Genomic DNA, 19,706 nt, shown 5'->3' with positions numbered 1-19,706 from the left:
GTGGAGGAGATCTCCACCTCCACAGTTTGCATGTTGACGTGTCCTTGGGCAAAATGCTGAACCCTTAAACCTGCTCCCCTCCCATGTGACTGAGTGTGCAGCAGGAAATGCATAAATGTGCTTGTACAGAACAACAAACACAAGGAGAATGTGGCCTGTAGAGGTGATTTCTAAATTAAGCTGTAGCAATAAAATAAATAAAAGTGGTCTTTGGGTTTTTAAATGTCTAACTTGCATATTTACATGTCAACGTTTCAAAATCTTGTCGTATATTTACTTTAAGGCTGAATATTCTGATTATTTAATAACATGCACACTGCTTTCTTGATTAACTGATATATTGTTGTGAGTTGTTATTTTTAAAAATCACATTTATCCAACAGCTGAAGATGTACAGTTAACAACGACATTAATTAATCACCACAATACATCCTAAATAATTTACTTGCAAATCACTTATAATTTATTCATGTGGTTGTTTCAGCCTAACTGTGGTCGTGTCTGAAAGCAGGAGCTGCCATGAAGTGTTTAAATGTCCCCTCTCCTCCTGCAGAGCCTCTCCTGTGACCAGCGAGGAGCTCCTGGTCAGCTGTGGCTTCCTGCTCTGCAAAGGTCTGGTGTCCCACATGGATATGGTCTCCGTCCATCTCTGCTCCAGCCCCCGTCTCTTCTCCTTCCTGTCTCTGGCCTGGGGCTTTGTAGCGGACGTCGATATAGAGAGCGAGAAGTACCGTCACTTTGGCGCCGTCCGCTTCACCATTGGCACGCTGGTGCGGCTGGCCTCTCTCCGTGTCTATAAGGGCAGGCTGGCTTACCTGCCCGCCACCAAGGACCACAACAGCGAGGAGGCTTTGAGGAGTAACACAATGCTCTGCAAGGATCGGGTCCCCCCCGTGACACTACCTGCTGTCAGAGACTCCTCCTTCCACAACTCCTGCCACTCCAACAACTCCCTCAAAGTGAGGCGGGTGGAGAGCACGCCTTCCCGAAGCGCCACCAAAGCCCTCCCCGGCCCACACGATTCCCTGCTGCCACCTCTGGATCAGCCGCTGCCCGACGACTGGGTGGTGGTGCCGGAGGAAGACTTTGTCCTCATGCTGGCCATGTACCAATCCCACCTGGCGGAGGATCTCCTGGCGGCACCGGAGGCCACCCCGGACGACGGCGTCATTCATCTTTTTTACGTTAGAGCGGGGATATCGCCCACCGCGCTGCTGAGGCTGTTCCTAGCTATGGAGAAGGGTGCACATCTGACTACTAACTGCCAACATCTGGTGTACACTAAGGTGCAGGCGCTCAGGCTGGAGCCGTACTCGCCCAAAGGAATAATTACAGTAGACGGAGAGGTGGTGGAGTACGGCCCAGTACAGGCCGAGGTGCACAGAGGCCTGTCGAGGTTAATCACTGGATGAGACTGAACAATCTCGACTGCCCGCTTTCATCTCTGCTCTGTGACGGCGTTTAACAATAAATGTGTTTCACCTGTCGCATCAGGAGCTGTGCAGCTGCAGGAGCAAAGCAGCGGATTCAAGCCTCCTGATGTTATTACATTAAAATGAGCGGAGTGTTCAGTATTAGACAAATAATGAAACAAACTCCAAATAATGCCATCAATTACACTAAAAATGACTTTTTTTCAAGCTTAGGTTGATATTTTATTATTAAACATTCTTTTCACAATAAGAGATTTTAGTACAGATATTTTGACCTGTAAATCAACACAAACGGAGTCTGTTCAAAGTTGATGTAATTGGCTCATTTTAAGCTCCATACTAGAGTAACATCAGTGGCTCCACAGTGTAGTGGTTTACACGCCCCAGTTCTAATTCCAGGAAGAGACACAAATCTCTAAACATGCGTAAAGCCCTGTGTGAAATTTGGGAACAGCCAAAACTGACCTTTTTATTATTCACAGTTAGCTTCCCTTCCCTTAAAACTGCTCGACGACATCAGAACGAGTCAAGAGTAGAGAAACAAATGTCTCAAACTGAGTGTTCAGCTCAGTTTTTCCTCACTTCCTGAAGTCTGTGAATATGTTTCTTTAATGGTTTTTGTTTTGTTTTACAACATTTGAAAAAAGAGGAAATAAACATTAATTTAGCAGCACAAACAATTCAAAAAGATCTGATGTAACAGGCTGTTATTGTGAAAAGATTTCATTTAAAAGTATTAAGCATCATTAGGTTTTAAATTCTGATTATTTAATGTGACTGTTAATTTAATACTGAACACTCCGAAGCCATGACTGTGTGAACTGACGGCAGTCCTGCCTCATTTGAGCTAAAACACAAACACATAAAGACCCACACGTTTCATCATCCATTCATCAAACGTTCAGCCTCCGGAGAACGAAAATCCATCACCATCTTTTTCCCGGCGTCTCGTTTCATCGCGGCTGCACGAGCAGCGACGTTTGTCTGCGTCGCAGCAAACACATCAGCCAGAATTACAGCATCTTATGCAACGACGGGGGATTAGTTTTCTCTGGCCTTTACACTCCTCTGCAGTGCAGCGTGTTTGTGTCTGTTTGTGTGAGAGAGGCTGAAACTCGTAAATGAAAGCCTTTATGGACGTGACCTTCAGGAGGGAAGGTGCTCGTCTGTGTCACGGGCGACGCCAAGGCAGGAAAACGTCTGTTTCTTCATGGTATCTTAAAGTGAACCGCAGCTAAGCACATTGTATAAATAATCATTAGATATAAGTATTTATATGTAATTTATTTATATTTATTTTATCATGTATCAGAGCTTCGTGGGGCGCTCCTGCACCAGCGTTCCTGGTTTCTGATCAGAGGACGTCACGTTGTTTCGCTCTCTGAAGAGTTTCTCATTGTTGCCTTAAACTCGTTAACTTGATCCTGTTTCTTAAAAGCACTAAAGGGTATTTCACACATTCAGTAGCGCCTCCCCAGTTCCCGATTTTTAAACCAGCCACGTTAACTTGTCCAAGCAGAATTGCGTCCAACATATCTTCATCCAGCCTAGAGGCTGTGTGGGCCTCAGCAAGTGAATCACACCAAAATTTAAGTAGAAGTCCTACTGGAACGTTGGGAAATTGAGTTTCAGCTGTGGAAGCTGCTGCCTGGCATCAGTGGATCCAGACTTGTCTGGGGGAGAGTTGTTCCCTGATTGCCAAATTTAATAGATCACAAATACGAATATGTATTCCATCGTTTAAGTGAATCATGGGTTAGAGTTGGGGTCACTGATGGCGACGGGTGAGAGTGAATGTAAAGAAGCAATCCACCTTAAAACACAGTAAACAAGCGGTCACACCCACAGAAATCTCACACAGCTTTGGCACCGTTTTCACGTTCATATTTCCCTCGTGACTCAGACTTTCTTTTGGCACGAGATTTTCATAAAGCGGCAGGAAAACATCAGAGGAGGAAAATTCGTTAGAGGTTTTGTTGACATAAACAGGGTGTGAAATCTGCGAGGCGATTGCTGCCCTTCCATCTTCACTTGCGACAGTTTTCAGTTTATGTGTCTGGTTTTTTTTGGTTTCGCAGGATGAAACCGCTCCAGTGAAAAATGTTCACAGGCACATTTTGTGTGGATGTGAATTCTGATTAAGCCAGATTTGTTTTTACACTCACAACAAACAAAACTCCCTCAGCCGTGTCGTCGTGCTGCATGCCGGACCTTAAAAGCTGCAGAGCTCTTTGCCCGTTTAGAAAAACCACTACACCTCCAGCAAGTGTTTAAGTGCTCACGGGTGGAGTTTCTCCCTCAAACAGCTGTGGCTCTGCTCCTCCTCACTTACGTGATGCTTCTGTTTGTATTTTTTTTCCTTGCCTCGCTCTCTGCCATCCCGTCATCCTCACCATAGCACCCATCATCTTCTTCTGCTTTCAGCCATCTATTTGTTGCTTTTGGTGCCACTGCAGAGCAGTCACAGCGCACACACAGTGGCAGATTTATCATCACCGAGGTGTCCTTAGCATTGAGCTTTAAATCACAGAAAAATGACTGCAGATTTCAAAATGTTTGTGAACACTGAGGAGCCTTAAACGGGGGTTTTGGGTGGAGCTGGTTACACAGAGTGTGAGGGAGTGGACATGGAGGAGGAGAAGGGGGAGATATTGACTTGTTAAATGCTGCATGAGGTGGGCGGTGTTGTGTTCCTTCCCCCTCACCCCGGGAAATCATTGGGGAACATTAGTAGACTGTCCAGATGCAGTGAGTCAGAGGAGGACGTGTTTCACTTCAAGCCGAGCAGTAAAATGAGGGAGGGGAGAGGAGACGGTGATCTTTAAGTCCACATAAGAAGGAAAGTTGTGGAGCTTCGATGTGCCTACAGAGTCGCAGTAAACATGCTGATGTTTCCATGTTTTATTCAACACGCCAACGACTGTTTGAATCTGCAAAGGCTCAATCGTTAGAGACCAAAATTTGTTCCCTCTTCCGTGTTTTTTGCACAACGTACGCTTGTTGCCAACGCCACGTTAAAGCCTTCGTGGGACGTCGAGGTTGTGCTTCCATAGTATAAGTGAATCACGGGCCCTAATTTAAGTTTGCGCAATCGTGCTGGAAACCTGCTCGGTCCAGCTGGGGGATGAAGCAGGATAAACCTGCTATGATGTTCAATTATCTGGAAATTTGACTAAATTTAGAAGAAAAATAAACCTGCTCTTAAGCAGCAGCAGGTTTTCTGCTCTGAAAAAGCAAACATTATGTAACATTTAATTTTTTTTTCTAATGCAGAGTCCATTAGAGCACTTACATCTTTTATTTTTAATTTTTTTTTTCAGTGCAGTCAAATGTCCTGTGGTAGTTTCATGTGCCTTGATTGTGCTGCCCCCCGGTGGTTTGAGTGTGGCAGTGCAGTTAACTTGCTGCTTTTGGGTCAACTGAAGAAATGCTCATTTGTTTTTTTGGACACATTTAGAGACACCGATGAAAATATTTTATTATGAAAATTAAAAATATGCGAGAAATGGATTAGCTCTGACACGTGCTGACATCAAGTCTGCTGAATAATCTTATTGACCGATCTCTGATCTGTGCGGGGGAAACCATGGATATGGGCTCAAATTGTGGTCATAAATATTTTGTACTTATAAATCAGGATTTGTATGTGTAAAAAGAATTTGTGTTTGTGTAAAAAAAGATTTGTGTGTGGGCTTAGCTAAAAAATACGTGTGAAACTCTGCACTCAAGTTTCAAGTTACAAGTACGAATTTTGACCCCATTTTTCTTCCTTTCATCTGATTGGCCAATGTCATGTCAATCACAAATTTAACAATCCAATCAGAGAACAGATGGGTTTGGCTGCCATACAAAGTATGTACAAAATATTTATGATCACAATTTGAGCCCATACATGGAGAGTCAGACCAGTTTTCCTCTGTAGGTCGATGTGACTGAAAATCCGAGTGATAGGGCGATGAAGGACCTGACGATTTGCTGTTTGTCTTTATCTGCTGCTTCTGAACCGCTGTCATCTTCTGTGTTTCAAAGTTTACGGTGAAGGGAAGACGAGTTGTTTTTATTTTATTTTATTTTTCAGTCATGCTGATTATTGAATGATTGATTCTTTATTCTAAGAGAGATCTATTTTTCCATTTAGATGAATGTAAGTTTTCTAAACTAATCAAATCACTCTACTGACGTGCTTTTGACTGAAACAAATAAATTGAATTATGACAAAAAAGACAAACTAGTGTTTGGTTTGTGAAACACTGGCTGCATCCTCCTCCTTCCTGCTGTCAGGATGAACTTCTCCAAAAATCAGATGTTCACTGAAAGGTTTGCCTGCACAGCTTATCTTATATGTAGGTCAGGGACACAGTAATTGCGTCCATGTGGCCTGAATACAAAGAAGGAAGATATCATCATTATCATCACCTGCACAAGGACAGAAAACTCAAAGGAGAAAAGTTTAAGTTATGACTGGGTCATGCGTCCTGCATCTAGCTGCATCACAGGGTGATTTTGCAGGTTTACTCTCAGGTGTGTTACTGCTTCAAAACTACACCTGAAGACATAATCTATCACTGACAGGAAACCTGCAACGCAGTTCTTTAAGATTAAATGTTCAAGTTGCTTTACAATTTCTGACATTGGACCAAAATGAGTGGGTAGGTATGCAGTGCTGCAAACCTCTGATCTGGTGTGTTAATGAGGGATGTGTCCAACTCAAATCCACCCTAGGGAGGATTATTGAGGACAAATGTTCCACATTCAGGGCTTGTGATAAAAAGTTATATTAATCTTGAGTAAATATGATAATTAAATAGTTGTTGAAATTGTGGAGCTCATATGTCTCCACTTTACCAAGATCTGGAAGAAGACCTGGACTGCCATCCTCAGATGAGAGGAAGCTGGTTTGGTTGTTCAGGAACAACCCAGGAGCCACTGAAGCTCAAGCCTGCCATGAATTGGGAACTCCCGGAATGGTTTTCCAGGAGTTATTAGAGGGTGCCAACCAAGAAAGAAGCCCCTACTCCAAAATCATCATCTTCAAGCTCGACTCCGCTGCCCACACAAGCCAAACGCCTTCAGGAGAAAAGACTGAGCTTTTTGGTTAGAGGAGTAAATGTGAGGCTTTCAAAGAACACTGTACCAGTTGTCAAGCACGGTGGTGGTAGAATCATGCTTTTGGGCAGTTTTTCTGCCTGTGGTACTGGTACATGACACAAAGTGGTGGAATAATAAAGAAAGACTACCCCTCCAAATTCTTCAGCTTCCCCTCAAATCAAGAGCTAGACAGTTGAAACGTGGACACAGATCTTCCAACACACTAATGACGCCGAACACACAATTGTTTTTTTCTTTTAAAGTAGATAAAGGCGGATACATTTTAGCCCTGGGTGGATTAGAGAAAATCCAACATAAATTCAAACTAGCGCACCTAATTCTTGTTTTTTAAAATGATTAAAGATGCTGTACAATCACCCCAACCCTAGAAAAAGAACTCATCAAGAGCCCAAAATTATGACATTCATGCCCATGATGTTCATATGACAATCTCAGCTGATGGGCTGCAGGAAAATCAATTTCTTTTATTAAATTTTCTGCCTCTGCTGACTCGAAATCTCAGTTTCACAGAGACGGATTTATTTTGGTTTAAACACCAGGAGACGCTGGCACCTTCATTTTGACCTCGACCCGGTCTGAGAGCATTTCAGCTTCATCATCTGGAGGGAAAAACAAAAAACAAAACTACAACACACCATCTCTCAAGGTTTCAAACCATTCGTGTGTTTGAGGCAGTGTAGCTGAACTAGCCCCGAGGCTTTGCCATATTCATCTCTACAGCAGCCATAACTCTTTAATTCAACCCAATGAAAAGGGACCAATTTCTTAAACAGTCAGACCAGTGCATTCAACCACCAACGTCCTAATCACCTGTCCAAGTAGGATAACAGGTGAGGCTGGAGCTCATCCAAACAATGGACAAGAAGCAAAGTTCCCGCCGGACAGGTTGATAATCCAGCGTTAAGAAAACGATCATCCGTGCTCATGTGCCGCTCCGTACACCTGCATACTTTGTTTTTCTTTCCCGTTCACAGCTGCATCAGGGTTTGGATACACAGGTAATTGAACCTGTTCATTTCCAGCATGTCCTCCACTACAGCAGCAGGCTTGATTCACACTGGACCTTTTAGCTCCTCCCCCTTTAACCCAACTTTTTTCTGATTGACTGCAACTTGCAAACAGAAGGTTTGAACAGCAGGTGGGTGGAGCTTCTGTGCCTAAGATAATGATATTCAGGACCTCCCTTCTTTCTGACATCATACAGGTACAAAAAAATAAAAAGTCACTGTAAGAGCTTGTATCTGACAGAGAAACAGGTTAAAAGTGGAGCAGGTCGCCTTTAATAACATTCATTCATTACCGAGTTTGTACTTTTCAGGTGATTTCCTTCTTATTATTTTTGTATCTGGCACAAATAAAGCCACAAAGCTTCTATGGTAATGCTTGCAAAGTTTAATACATCACTGTACAGTCGTCTTAAAGCAACAAAAGTAAACCATTAAAAAGATGAAACAATAAGTACAATACACACTCAGCATTTTGTACATACTCTACGCCCCGACTCATCACAACTCAAGTTTGTGTTAAATATATACTGTATGTATTCATATATTTCAATATAGTCATGATGTCTGTACAGAGGGAATCAGGCTACAAATTATAACTGAGTTCCTTTTTTTTTGTTTGTTTTTTTAAATATTATATCAATAACAGGCCACTGTGGAAATGTAGACATCGTACAGTCAAGTCTTGTGTGTAGCCCATTCGAAAGGCTTAAAGCAACAATGTTACATGCTTTGGCTGTAAAACAAACCTCTCGCAATAATAATAATAATAATAATAATAATAATAATGGTTTCAATCTGAAGAATATACACACATACACAGAAAATTATACAAAGCGTCATGGGCTTGATATCCTGTCGGACTTTTATTTTGAGATCTAGAGATGGATTCACATTTTCTGTTAATGCTTCTGTTGATAAATGAGGACGAGGGCGAAAGATGAAGATGGCGGGAGTAATGTCACCTCCTGGTTCTCGGTGGAGCCGGGGAGGGAAATGCGCTCCTCTTGAGATGTGCGACATTTTACGAACAGCAGCATGATGACAGGAGGTAAAAAAAAAAAGGAAAAGAAAAGAAAAGAAAAGAAAGGAAGAGGGAAACGATGCTAGAGGCAGCAGTAAAGGCAGTGAAATCATGAAAAAAGTAAAATCTGAGAAGAGGAAAACAAATCACGGATGCCTGATTTCCACATCTGATACAGGGGGAAGGAAAAAAAGGGGGGGGGGGGTAAAAAAAATGGAAGACAATACAAAACAAAAAATACCCTCATGTTTATTCGTTTATTAATTATTATAAGTCTCTAAACGCAGCGGCTCTTGGCTTGTTGTTTCTATACTTTCATTCTCTTCTGTTACTGCTTTCTCATCCACAAACACTTCTCAGCATCACAGATCAGCACAGGCAGCGCTATTAAAGCATCACAGGGCATGTCTGACCTGTCCAATAATAATAATTACTAATAATATTTAGTAGAATAAGAATAACGAATGCAATTCTTTCAAAAGTTGTAAACACAGAATGCAGATTTTCCTCAGGAAGCACGATTGGACCCAAAGGTTTGAGTTTCACAGCTTTGTGGAAACTTTGTAGCTAAAACCCCTTTTTTTTCTCCTTTCGTCCAAATGTAAGATATTTACTGTAGAGGCGTCATCCCATTGGCCACTTGAATCAGAAAACTAACTAAAAATGAACAATTAGGCAGATTAATTATATCAGCAACATTCATACTCGACTGCAGTTTACGTTCTAATTCAACTGGGCACGTGCAGTTTGGAGGGGGAACGAATCAGAACACGGCAGCGGTGGGAAGGGGAATGAGAGAAGGGAAAAAAACAAAAAACACTGGAGCAGGATTTTAGTGGTTTTTAATGCGTGTCCAGGCCTGCGTGGGTTAATGAGTAAAGCAAGACACAAGCAGCTCTGTACACAAGAGATCATTAAGAACAATTCAAGTAAGGCAACATGTTGACATGAGATGGCGGAATGGATGCCGTGTGGATTTTTTTTTTGTTGTCGTTTTTCATTGTTCAAGTTGAGTCATCTGCAGTGATGTGGGGTTGACTACAGTTCAGTGAGTAAAACCACCTGAAATGGATCAAAAGTTCGACGTTGGCGTACGAACCGCCAACAACTAAACTGCGCCACATACACTCGCCCGACTGGCCGCACCGCGTGCTCCTCTGCACGCACACCAAACAGCTACAAACCTCCGGAGGTTGATTCGTATGTAAACTTTGCCACTCGATGTTCGCCGCGTGCTCCGGTGATGAGCGAAGGAAGATGCCAGCGAGCGTGTGGTGGTAGAAGTGGTCTGTGGTTGGCAGTTTTACTGACGTTCGGCCTGTTCTTCTGTGAAGATTCGCGTGAGTGTGTTAACAGAGAGAATTTGGCAGAAAGCGTAACAACCGGTGAGAAAAAGTGGTTTTATGCGCGTCGCCTCTCCCAAACTTGATTGTCCTTTCGTTCGTTCGCTCGTTGTAGTGCAGGATGGTACAGTGATAACATCAGTAGTGCTACAGATAGCTGCAGTCGACCCGTCGCTGACCGGGAGCTGGGCTGTGCAGTTTTTCAGTGGTACCCAGTTACTTCTTCATCCGGCAAATCCCCCCCCCCCATACGGCAGAGGATGCTGGAGGCTAGTGGGATCATGAGAGGGGGTGTAGGAGAGGACATGGCACTGATTCCTCATCTCACTCTTTTTTTTTTTTTTCTTTTTGCATCCACGCCACCACAGTTCTTACTGGCGCCACTTTTTTTCCCCCTTTTCTGTTTTTTTTTTTTTTTTTTTTAACCTGCGTCCATGAAAAGATGACAGCGTGTGAATGACGAGGCAGCTCCCTCAGGTGTGTGTGCAGGTGGGTGAGTCGCTCTTTATGCTTCGCACTCGTCTGCAGGGACACTGAAGGAAACAAAAACATGATCAAATCGTCGTCCCGAGCAGAGCCCGCTCACGCTCCCGATCAAAGGTGCGGCTCTCTTGCAATCGTGGTTCGATTATGGGGGCAAGAAAAGGCAGAATGTTGTGGAGTTCAGGGCAGCAGGAGCAGTAAAGACTAAGAAATGGAGGTAAAGGTTAAAAATGTGGGCAGTGCTGGGGGCTTAGTGCAGCTCTGGACAGGGGTACAGCAGACAGAAAGCTGTAGCCCCCCTCTCCCAGACAACAAGTAATGGATCCTCCTCGACGGCTTGAGGCGGATGAAAAGGTAGAAGAAGAGGAGGAAAAGGAGCAGGGAACAGTGCAGTGGCATACTGGGAAAGGATGAGGAGGCACTTACTTGTCCTCTGTGTGCTCGGGGATGCCGGCGGCTGCCAGTGCAGCTCGGTACTGCTGCAGCACGCCTCGGACGCTCTTCACGAATCCCTTTGACAGCGGGAAGAGCGGGAAGCCGATGTCGGGGTAACCGCTGCCCTCCGGGAGGAAGCTTCGGTAGCTCTTTCTCCTTTTCTTTGGTCTCACCACTGGCTGGCTCCCCGAGGAGCCCGCCCCTCCTGCGCTCGCTGCGGCAGAACCCGACTCGGACGTCCCGGTGCGGCTTACGGAGCCGGGCCCCGCAGCGCTGCCCCTGTTTTCACTGCCCAGAGAGCCGTTCCCCAGGTTGCTGTCGCAGTCCGAGTTGTTGCTCAGCTCCTGCTGAGAGGCTGCTGTGGTGGAGGGACTCAGTCCTGAATCCTCCAGCTCCTCCTCCATAATACTGGTGACGCCTGCTCCCGTGTATCCCTCCTCCCCCGCCTTACCGGGGCTGCTGTGGGCCACCGCCACGGGCCCCGATCCCAGGGCCAGCTGCTCATCCAGAGGCTCCACAGATGAAGGTCGGTCCTTGGAGTGCTGAGCCCTGGAGTACGGGTGTGCGGCCTGCCCTCGCTCCGCAGAGTCGTGCAGCTCCAGCCACGACTCCAGCCGGTGGACGAGCCGCCAGCCATTAGAAACAAAGTGCTCCTGGATCTCCTGCTTGAAGACCTCAATGGGATTCTGGAGGAGTTGCGTCATAGACTGCACCATCTTGATCAGAGCCATCTCATTGTAGCAGCGACTGTTCTCGTATCCCTCCTGGAGGCCTCGGTCACTGTCGAAGCCGGCCTCGTTGTAGTAAGGCTCATTGACGAGGATAAGGCCTGCAGGCACACATCGAATCAGGATTTGTGAAAAACAGAAAAATAGCTCAAGACTGTGAAATCTGCTAATTCAACTGCAACATTTGAAGCTAAAAGATATCCGAGATTTAAAACCTGGATTCTGTTAGTCTGGCAGGCTGCAGATGTTGTATGGACATGGTGTCATGTCTGTGTGTGAGGCAGATATATTTAGTTGAGTAACTTCTGAGCAAATGAAAACATGAATAAAACATTTTCAGCTGCAGAGAAGAGAAGCAGCAGTGTGTGTGTGTGTGTGTGTGTGTGTGCTTGGTATTACAGCAATCTGGGGACCTACATCAGTTTCATGTTCACATTGTGGGGACGTGTCTTCCTTGTGAGGACAATGTACTTTGTTAAGTTAGGAATGGCAGCTTTAGAGGTCAGAGTAAGTAAAGGTTAGACCAGGGTGAGAGAAAATCTGCAGGAAATGAAAGTGAGTCAGTGTGAGGTCCTCTGTAGTGATGGATGCACAATCTGTGTGTGTGGGTGTGTGATTGCACTAACCTTGTATCGAGATGAGGACTTGCAACAGGCTGGACTTGCTGGTCCATCTCTCAGTGCCCTGCAGATCACAGCAGCATTAAAACAGCTCAGCACTGACGTCTCTGACTAGTGAACCGTTCACTTAACGCTACAATAAGCTAAAGTAAAGTCGTCCCCAGATTACACTTTTCTCACATTAGATTACAATAAAACATCCAAAGGTACTGTGTGTGTGCAGCCCGGACACTTTAAACAGGAACACCCCAAAACATTCAGCAGTTATACAATTCGTACTTTAGGTTCATATGTTGAGAGTTTAACTGTAACTATAACCTGGTTGGTTACAGTTACAGTGCTGTTTCTAAGTTAGTCCTCTATTCTTTTCATTAAAGGTGAAAGAAATGTGTGTTATTCTCCGTGTCTCCAGCTATCTTGTCTCCCTCTTCTCTTCCCTGAGCCTGGTTCTGTAGGAGGTTTCTTCCTGTTAAAAGGGAGTTTTTCCTTCCCCCTCTTGCCAAGAGTCATATATCCACCCTGAAATCCACACCACTCTAATCATCCATAGTGGTTGAATCAGCCACACTGAAGCAACAGTGGAAAAAAACAAAACCAAAAAACCAACCTACTACAATCAGGAAAATCTGAAATGTGACACCTCGTACATCAGACACACCAGAAAGACTCTACTGACTGCCAAGTCCAATTAATTTAAAAGTTTAAACTGAATCAACTGAATCTTTCAGGCTGAAGTTTGGAGAAACACACTTCACTGATGTTGTTTATGATTGGGTGATGAAGAAGAGGGACAGATTGGTGAACACCGTACTGCAGTGACCTGATAAAAGTCCACTGAGAATACTCTGAATCATGTGCTCGGGCTACAAAGACCATCTTGAGGCTGTCCACACCTCCGGCACTCACCTTGCCTATCCAGGTTCCCAGCAGGCTGACGCAGACCTTGCCGTTGTCGTAGAGGTTGGGATTGAGGCGGCCGCTGCACTGGGACAGGTATCGAAACAGAGGCGGCACAGCTGGGTAGATGTTAGGCAGCTGGATGTCAAACAGGAACACACCGTCCTCGTAGGGCGTACGAGTCGGCCCTTTGATCAGAGCCGAGAACAGGTCCTGTGGTGGAGCGACAAAAGAAAAGTACAACATGTTTGATGTTGTAATCTAAAGGAGGCAGATGTTCAGGCGTCTGCAGGAGAATACGTATGAGATAGCAGAACAAAGTACAGCGCAGCAGACGTAAGAGTAAAGCCTGGCTGCTTCTACCTTTCATTCCCTGTAATTTTTTAAACATTTATTCTTTTATTAATACTTTTAAACCTCATGCTGGCATTTGGGTTTGAAAAAGGCCCATTAGTGATCATGAGGCTTTTAAGAACTAGCAATTTCATTTTATGCTGTCAAAACGACTTTTTCCAACTTAAAAATGTAAGTTGTGTAAAAGGAATGAAAATATTTTCTGCACATTTGTGGCCTTGAATCTCTGCTGAAGGCATTTTTTTAATACAGCGGAGAAAAACAAAGGCTTTTGAATTACTACATATCTACAAATGGTTAATTTCACCTAAATATGAAGGTGGTGGTAAATTTGTGTCCTTGTTTAGTGTCTTTTAGTAAATCTACAGATTTTCCAGCATTAAATGAAACCGTCCAAATTTGGAGCATATTACTAAAGAAGAATAATCTGTTTAATGATTAGGATCATTTCCTGCTCCATATTTTTACTCTTTGACTCCACTACACTAGCTTTGCATAACTTACAGTTCAAAATAATCCTCAGCTTTTACGCAACCTTCAACTCAGCTCTTCAATTAATCTACACTGTAAACAAGACAATTTAGCTCCTCCCCTTTTAAGCCTTCAGACACGCTCACAAACTTTCTGTTTCCGAGAAGAAACCAAAGGAGGAAAATCAGGAAAAGCAGAAAAGTTTAATTGTGAAAAATGACAATAAAAGCATGCACTGCTTTACTTTCCCGGCATTAATGACAGGAAACCCACCATGCGGTCCTCAAAGGTTTTGACCATGATGCCATCAGGCAGCGATGTCGCTAGCAGAGCCATTTCCTTCCTCACCGTGCTGAAGAACTTCTTCGCCTCCGCAGGCTGGAACTCCATTTTCTTAAACGAGTGAGTTTCTGTGAGAGACAGAAAGGAGGACGGCGACGAATGATGACTGAACACGACCACAGTAAGAAAGAAATCTACACAATTAACTGAGCATTCAGTACACAAAACGATGCGTTCACAGGTGCGACTGTGTTAGTGAAAACCATGCAGGGAAAAAATAAATCCTAAAGCAGCAGATCAGGCTGATGGTGATCTGACCCACTTCTAACACGACGTGTATATTTATTGTATTTGCCGTTCATCCTCTGTCCTCCTGAACAATCTGCAGGTCTCTACCGGACTTACAGGTTCAGCTACACCGATGATGTAAACCACCCGATTGTGCCCATAAACCATATAAAGCAAACATGGACCCAACATCTGTGTTTTGGCTGCAGCTGTGTTTGTGTTTTGGAGCCAAAATTGACCATATTTGGATGAGGGGGCGGGGTGTTTAGTTATCAGCTACGGCGAGTTTGGGAAACCATCCGCAGAGGCCATAACGGTTTTCTAGCAGGCTGTAAATAAACTTCTGTTGTCTCTATTTTTGAAGCCAGCTTAAAGGAAGTGCACTTTTTTAACATTTCAAGTTTACTTCATTTTTCAGCTCTGGAGAAAAACCAACAGCAACATCTCAGCGCATTTATGTGGTTTGTCAGTACTTTTTCTTTGTAAAGTTATCAGACAGAAATTCCTGCCTCAGACAGTCGAGCAAGGTTCAGTAAAGATCAAGACACTGGAAAAATAAAACCAAAGGAGATCTGGAGGAGGATAGATGGTGTAAAACAAAGACAACAAGCGTGGGGGAGGAAGAGGAGGCGGAGGGGAAGAGAGTCACAGGTTACACATCTGAATGTCTTACCTGGTGCCCACTCTAGCACCGAGAACACCTCCCCCTTGGCACTGGTAAATGTCACACCGGGTTTGCCGCCGCTCTGCTGGCACAGTACCGGCGTGTCACTGAGAATCTCACTGGGCCACTCCTGCTGACCTACGGGTGTCTGCGCCTCCTGCTGGGGCTTTTCATCTCCAGCTCTCTCTGCCTGTAACGCAGCGACAGGTAAGACGCGGTCTAATGGGCAGAGATATCTAAACGAGGTAAGAGCAAAATGATTGTACACACCTGTTTAACACCCGCCTCCATCCCTGCTCCCACACTCCCCACTGCCTCCACCACAGCTTCCATCTTCTCCTCCTCCACGATGGCCACGTTGTCCAGAGTCTTCCTCAGGTTTTCCTGGAGCTTCTTGATATCGTCTAGGAAGCGTTTCTCCTTGGTCGGTTTTTCTTGGGTCGTCGGCGTCACCGAACTCGCCACGTTAGTCATGGAAGCGGGTTCGACGGAGGTCGGGGAGGTTGGGGAGCCACCGGTCCAGAGCTGCTCCACAGTCATGTTCTTCAAGCTCTCCAGGATCTTCAGCGCCTCTTTCAACTCCCTGAAGCCCCGAGAGGCTCCATCCTTACCGGGTTTCTCCGCTCCGTTCACAGCTCCTCCTGCAGCGGTTCAGACACAAGCCGACAAAATGACCACAAACGCAGTTTACAGCAAAAGACAGAAACTGTTTCTTTGATGCGAAAGCACCGTGTGATTTTGATTATTGACTGCATCAAATTTTTTTTATTGTATTTGCTCCATTTGACTTATTTTTATTTTTTTTATAAGGGGTTTAAATATATTGTTTTATATACACAAACTAGTCAAAATAAATGCAAATAAATCCATAAAATGTGGTCAACAAATTCCACCAAAATACCAGAAATGACGTCACATTATATATTTTTTAATATCTTCACTCTTTGCATGAAAAACATCCACGAGTCTTCAGTTTATAGGTTAATTTCATTTTTTTTTAAACAGCCAGGTATCATAGTTTTTAGCATCCAGTATTCAAAAAAGAAGAAAATTTGAACATGTTGAGGGTTATTTTCAGATTAATAAACAAACATGCTGCTCTAACAAGTATTTAAGGCAGCAGGACGGTGGATGAGTCATAGTGAACTACAACTAGAGGCGAGAAATATAATATAGGAAAATGCCATCAAGATAAATACTGAGATGTTTTGCAGAATTTTAGAGCAGCCTGTGACTGGAATACATAATACTTGCCTAAAGACATGAACTGCACTATAAAGTTTGATGGCAGATGTATCTGAGAGCTCATATACCAACATCTGTTGGTTTCTTGTTTCTCTGTGGTTCGTCACATGGTCCATTTAATGGCTGACTGGTTACAGCTCCATCCAGCTGCAACCAGCAGCTTTTTTCTGCAGCTGTTGATGACAGCTGTCTGAAATAAGCTCGTAAGACCAGACTAATATTTTTTTTGTGTGGATGAAACTTCTTCCAATGAGTTCCTACCTCCACCAGAAGCAGGACTCGCCATAGACGCTTCGCCCTCCTCTCCTGAGACTCCTTTGGTGGGGCTGGTAACCCCGGCTTTGCTGCCCTCCTGCGGTGGGATGATGAATGTCGTGGAGCCAGTGGGCGTCGGGGTCGGCGTCGCAGTATCCGTGGCATCCGCGTTGTTCACGTGGCTGTCGTCCTCTGGGGTCAGACCGTTGTCTGTCTCCCAGCTGTCGCTCTCGTCCTCCCACTCCTCGGTCGACAGAACGCTGCTCGTTTCTTCCACTGAGTCGTAGTCCGTCTCCTCGATCTCCGATTCCACGTTGTAGAGGTGCTGCAAGAGCGATCGGGGGTCAGAAACAAACGTTTCACCTGCGATTACGCAGACATCACAATGAGCTTCAATTGCTTACCTGTGGCAGGACAATGGTCCTTGAATTGTCTGCCCACACCACCTCTACTTTGCTGCTTACATCCACCCTGTACACCTGACCAACTGACGTCTGAAAGGAGGCAAATATAGGGACGATTATCAGCAACAATACGATATGAAGACTAAGAGGGACAAAAGCGCAGCAGCTAGTGTGTGAAGTACTGCCTAAAAAGCCTTTTTAGGATTTGATATTGACTTTTCCCCACGGAGAGGTGCAAAAGAAGCAAACTGTTTCGAGGCTGGGAATCAGTAGAGGTTCACTCCATGTAAAAATCACCCAAATCTGAAAAGAAATTTCCACCTGACCTCCTCAGAATCAGCCGTTACAATTTTTCTGTATAGCAACTTGAGCTTATTTAATGAAGCCCTGAAGGCCCTCAACTTACAAAGAAGGTGGGCTTAACATGTGGACTTGATTCGTCTGGATTTGAGTTCTCATAACCTTTACAGTCCAGGAGAAAGACACGCGTCATTTTCATGACTCTTAAAAAAACAAAACGAAACTGAGTGTTTCGTGTGTTGGGCGGTCGGTCGCATCACTTTACCTCATTTTCACAGTCGTTCTGTCCGTTTTCCGAGTTCCATATTCTGATGACGATGTCGGTCGTGCGGAAGTGAAAGTCCGGATGATCAGCGATGTCGTAGACACTGACATCCTCCTCCAAACCGATGACCTAAACAACACAGAAACAAACGTTTATGGCCCATTTCTCCTCGTACCTCTGTCGCCCACAAACATTCAAACATTGATCGTTTTCACAAGCTTTAAATTACAATCGCTGTTTTTCCTCCTGACTGACCTCCACGTCGTCACTGGTGGAGTTCAGTTTGATCCATTTCACCACACACGTTCTGCCTTTGTGATCGCCAGACTGGATCATGCCGTACACCCCGGGGTCCTGCAGCGCTTGGGCTGAGGTGAGCACACATGCATAGCTTAGAGATCAAAGTAAACTCTGTAAAACACAAATATCTGTACTTTTTGGATTCCCGTTTTAAAAAATATTATGATGTGAAGTTAACCTCTATGGATTCTACATAAAAACATTTTCATTTGCCGAATGGCACTACCGTACATGGCTGTAACATCACCATTGTGATGTAAATCCCGGTGTATTCAGGCCATTTTACAGAGACGCTTTGGCACAGTTACAGAAAATGACCTACATACTGCAGGTACTAAGTGGCAGAGAGGCCCATACACAAAAATACCCACCAATCTGAGATCAAATCTGAGATAAAAGCTTTTCCTTACGTCGTTTATCTACTACAAAGTCGCCGGGGCAAAACTCGTGGCTGTCCAGGTGCTGGATGGGGTAGAGGTCGTTCGATCGGATCCCCTTCTCCACCCGGCCGTCCTTCCACATCACATCAGCCGTGGTATTCGTGGATACGACTTCCACTGCCACTCTGCAAAAAAAAAAAAAGAAAAAAAAAAGAAAAAGATAGCAGAGACCTCAATCTTCTCTCCGATTTCTCAGTTTTCCTCAGATGACTTTTATCCTGCTTCACTGCCATCCGTCTGGTCCTGCTGCATCCATTGTGATAACAGTGTGCAGTACAAAAGTGGAACACTCTTACACTTAAACTCAAATGCAGCGTGTGAGCTGAGTATGAGTGTGTCTGAGGAAATGACACCATCACTGAAAGACTTATGCGTCTGTCAAGTTGACGGATCGAGTCGCAAACCCTTAGACAAATGAGAGCTGGATGGACAGACATGCAGTCAAAGCGAGAGATGGCAGGTCTTTCCGAGAAAGCAGCTGCAAATTTAACAGGAACAGGTGTCATTTCCACGTCTCTTACAGACAACTCTAAAAACATAAACAGTGGACTGCTAAGTTCCTAAACAGCCAGAAGAGCTGCTCGAACTCTGGTGACAAACAGAAGAAACTAGATGGAATTTACTCTCGTGTGCCGGCGTCTGTGATTTTAACCCACCGGTCTCCGGGCTTGAATTCGCGGGAGAACTTTGTCCTCTTCTTCTTGTGCTTCCTCTTCAGGTTGCGGATGGAGAGCGGGATGCTCTTCTTGCGGTTGGTTCCCAGACCGCCACTCTGAGAGGAGGCTGTGGAGCTCGCTGATGACGTTAAAGAGCTGCAGCGAGGGAAACAAGTTCTTTATGCAAAAGCAATTTTCTGTGTATTAAGCATGCAAAAACTCATTTTTCCCCTCAGTCAGGCTGTGCAGTATTAGGTTTACTGAGTGATGTCTTTGGTCTGAAATGTAATAAAATGATGAGAAACAATGTGGGTCCAGTGTTGAACAATAAATTTATGCGCTCAACACATACAGGAAACATTTTAGACACAACTGTGCAACAAATCTGCAATAAATCCCACATTTATGAAGCTTTTAAGCTCCACGTGATGTTGAAGTCACATTTAGAGCAGTTTTTCCCGCTCAAATTTCCACTTTGGACTGTGTTTTCATATCTTTGTGGGGACATAATTGACATAATGCTTTTTCTAGCCACTTAGCCTAAACCTACCCATAACCGTATTGCAACCCTGACACTGAAACCACATTCTGAGTCTCAAAATGCCTTCAAACTCGTGGGACCTGGATTTTGTCCCCATAAGGGCTGTTGGTCCCACAAGCATAGTAAACTTAAAATTTTTGGTCCCCACAAAGATATGTAAACACA

The 19,706-nt window shown here is 44.5% G+C and overlaps 2 protein-coding genes across 5 annotated transcripts in view; one reads left to right on the top strand and one right to left on the bottom strand.

The window, feature by feature from the left end:
- Positions 1 to 5,148, top strand: part of LOC102305415 (sphingosine kinase 1) — a 39,731-nt gene extending 34,583 nt beyond the window's left edge. For both annotated transcript variants that reach the window (XM_005934481.3, XM_042225758.1), the window contains exon 5: positions 554 to 5,148. In XM_005934481.3, coding sequence (XP_005934543.1) covers positions 554 to 1,412 — 859 coding nt within the window. In that variant the 3' untranslated portion in view covers positions 1,413 to 5,148. The remainder of the gene's footprint in view (positions 1 to 553) is intronic.
- A 2,771-nt stretch (positions 5,149 to 7,919) lies between these two features.
- Positions 7,920 to 19,706, bottom strand: part of ube2o (ubiquitin-conjugating enzyme E2O) — a 43,497-nt gene continuing 31,710 nt past the window's right edge. The window contains exons 11-23 of one of the 3 annotated variants that reach the window (XM_042225757.1): positions 19,001 to 19,156; positions 18,315 to 18,469; positions 17,860 to 17,972; positions 17,605 to 17,733; positions 17,040 to 17,129; positions 16,642 to 16,960; positions 15,406 to 15,773; positions 15,145 to 15,325; positions 14,175 to 14,311; positions 13,086 to 13,289; positions 12,186 to 12,243; positions 10,823 to 11,660; positions 7,920 to 10,446 (exon numbers count right to left, since the gene is read on the bottom strand). In XM_042225757.1, the coding sequence (XP_042081691.1) occupies positions 10,419 to 10,446; positions 10,823 to 11,660; positions 12,186 to 12,243; positions 13,086 to 13,289; positions 14,175 to 14,311; positions 15,145 to 15,325; positions 15,406 to 15,773; positions 16,642 to 16,960; positions 17,040 to 17,129; positions 17,605 to 17,733; positions 17,860 to 17,972; positions 18,315 to 18,469; positions 19,001 to 19,156 (2,776 nt within the window). In that variant the 3' untranslated portion in view covers positions 7,920 to 10,418. Of the gene's footprint in view, positions 11,661 to 12,185; positions 12,244 to 13,085; positions 13,290 to 14,174; positions 14,312 to 15,144; positions 15,326 to 15,405; positions 15,777 to 16,641; positions 16,961 to 17,039; positions 17,130 to 17,604; positions 17,734 to 17,859; positions 17,973 to 18,314; positions 18,470 to 19,000; positions 19,157 to 19,706 lie in introns of all 3 variants that reach the window. The other 2 variants (XM_005934484.3, XM_014337516.2) reach the window with 2 other exon arrangements.

This window comes from Haplochromis burtoni, unplaced genomic scaffold, assembly GCF_018398535.1.
Source record: "Haplochromis burtoni strain Fernald_Lab_line unplaced genomic scaffold, NCSU_Asbu1 Contig_181, whole genome shotgun sequence".
Lineage (NCBI taxonomy): Eukaryota > Metazoa > Chordata > Actinopteri > Cichliformes > Cichlidae > Haplochromis > Haplochromis burtoni.
The sequence above is the reverse complement of the archived record's forward strand: the minus strand, read 5'-3'. Positions and strand labels throughout refer to the sequence as shown.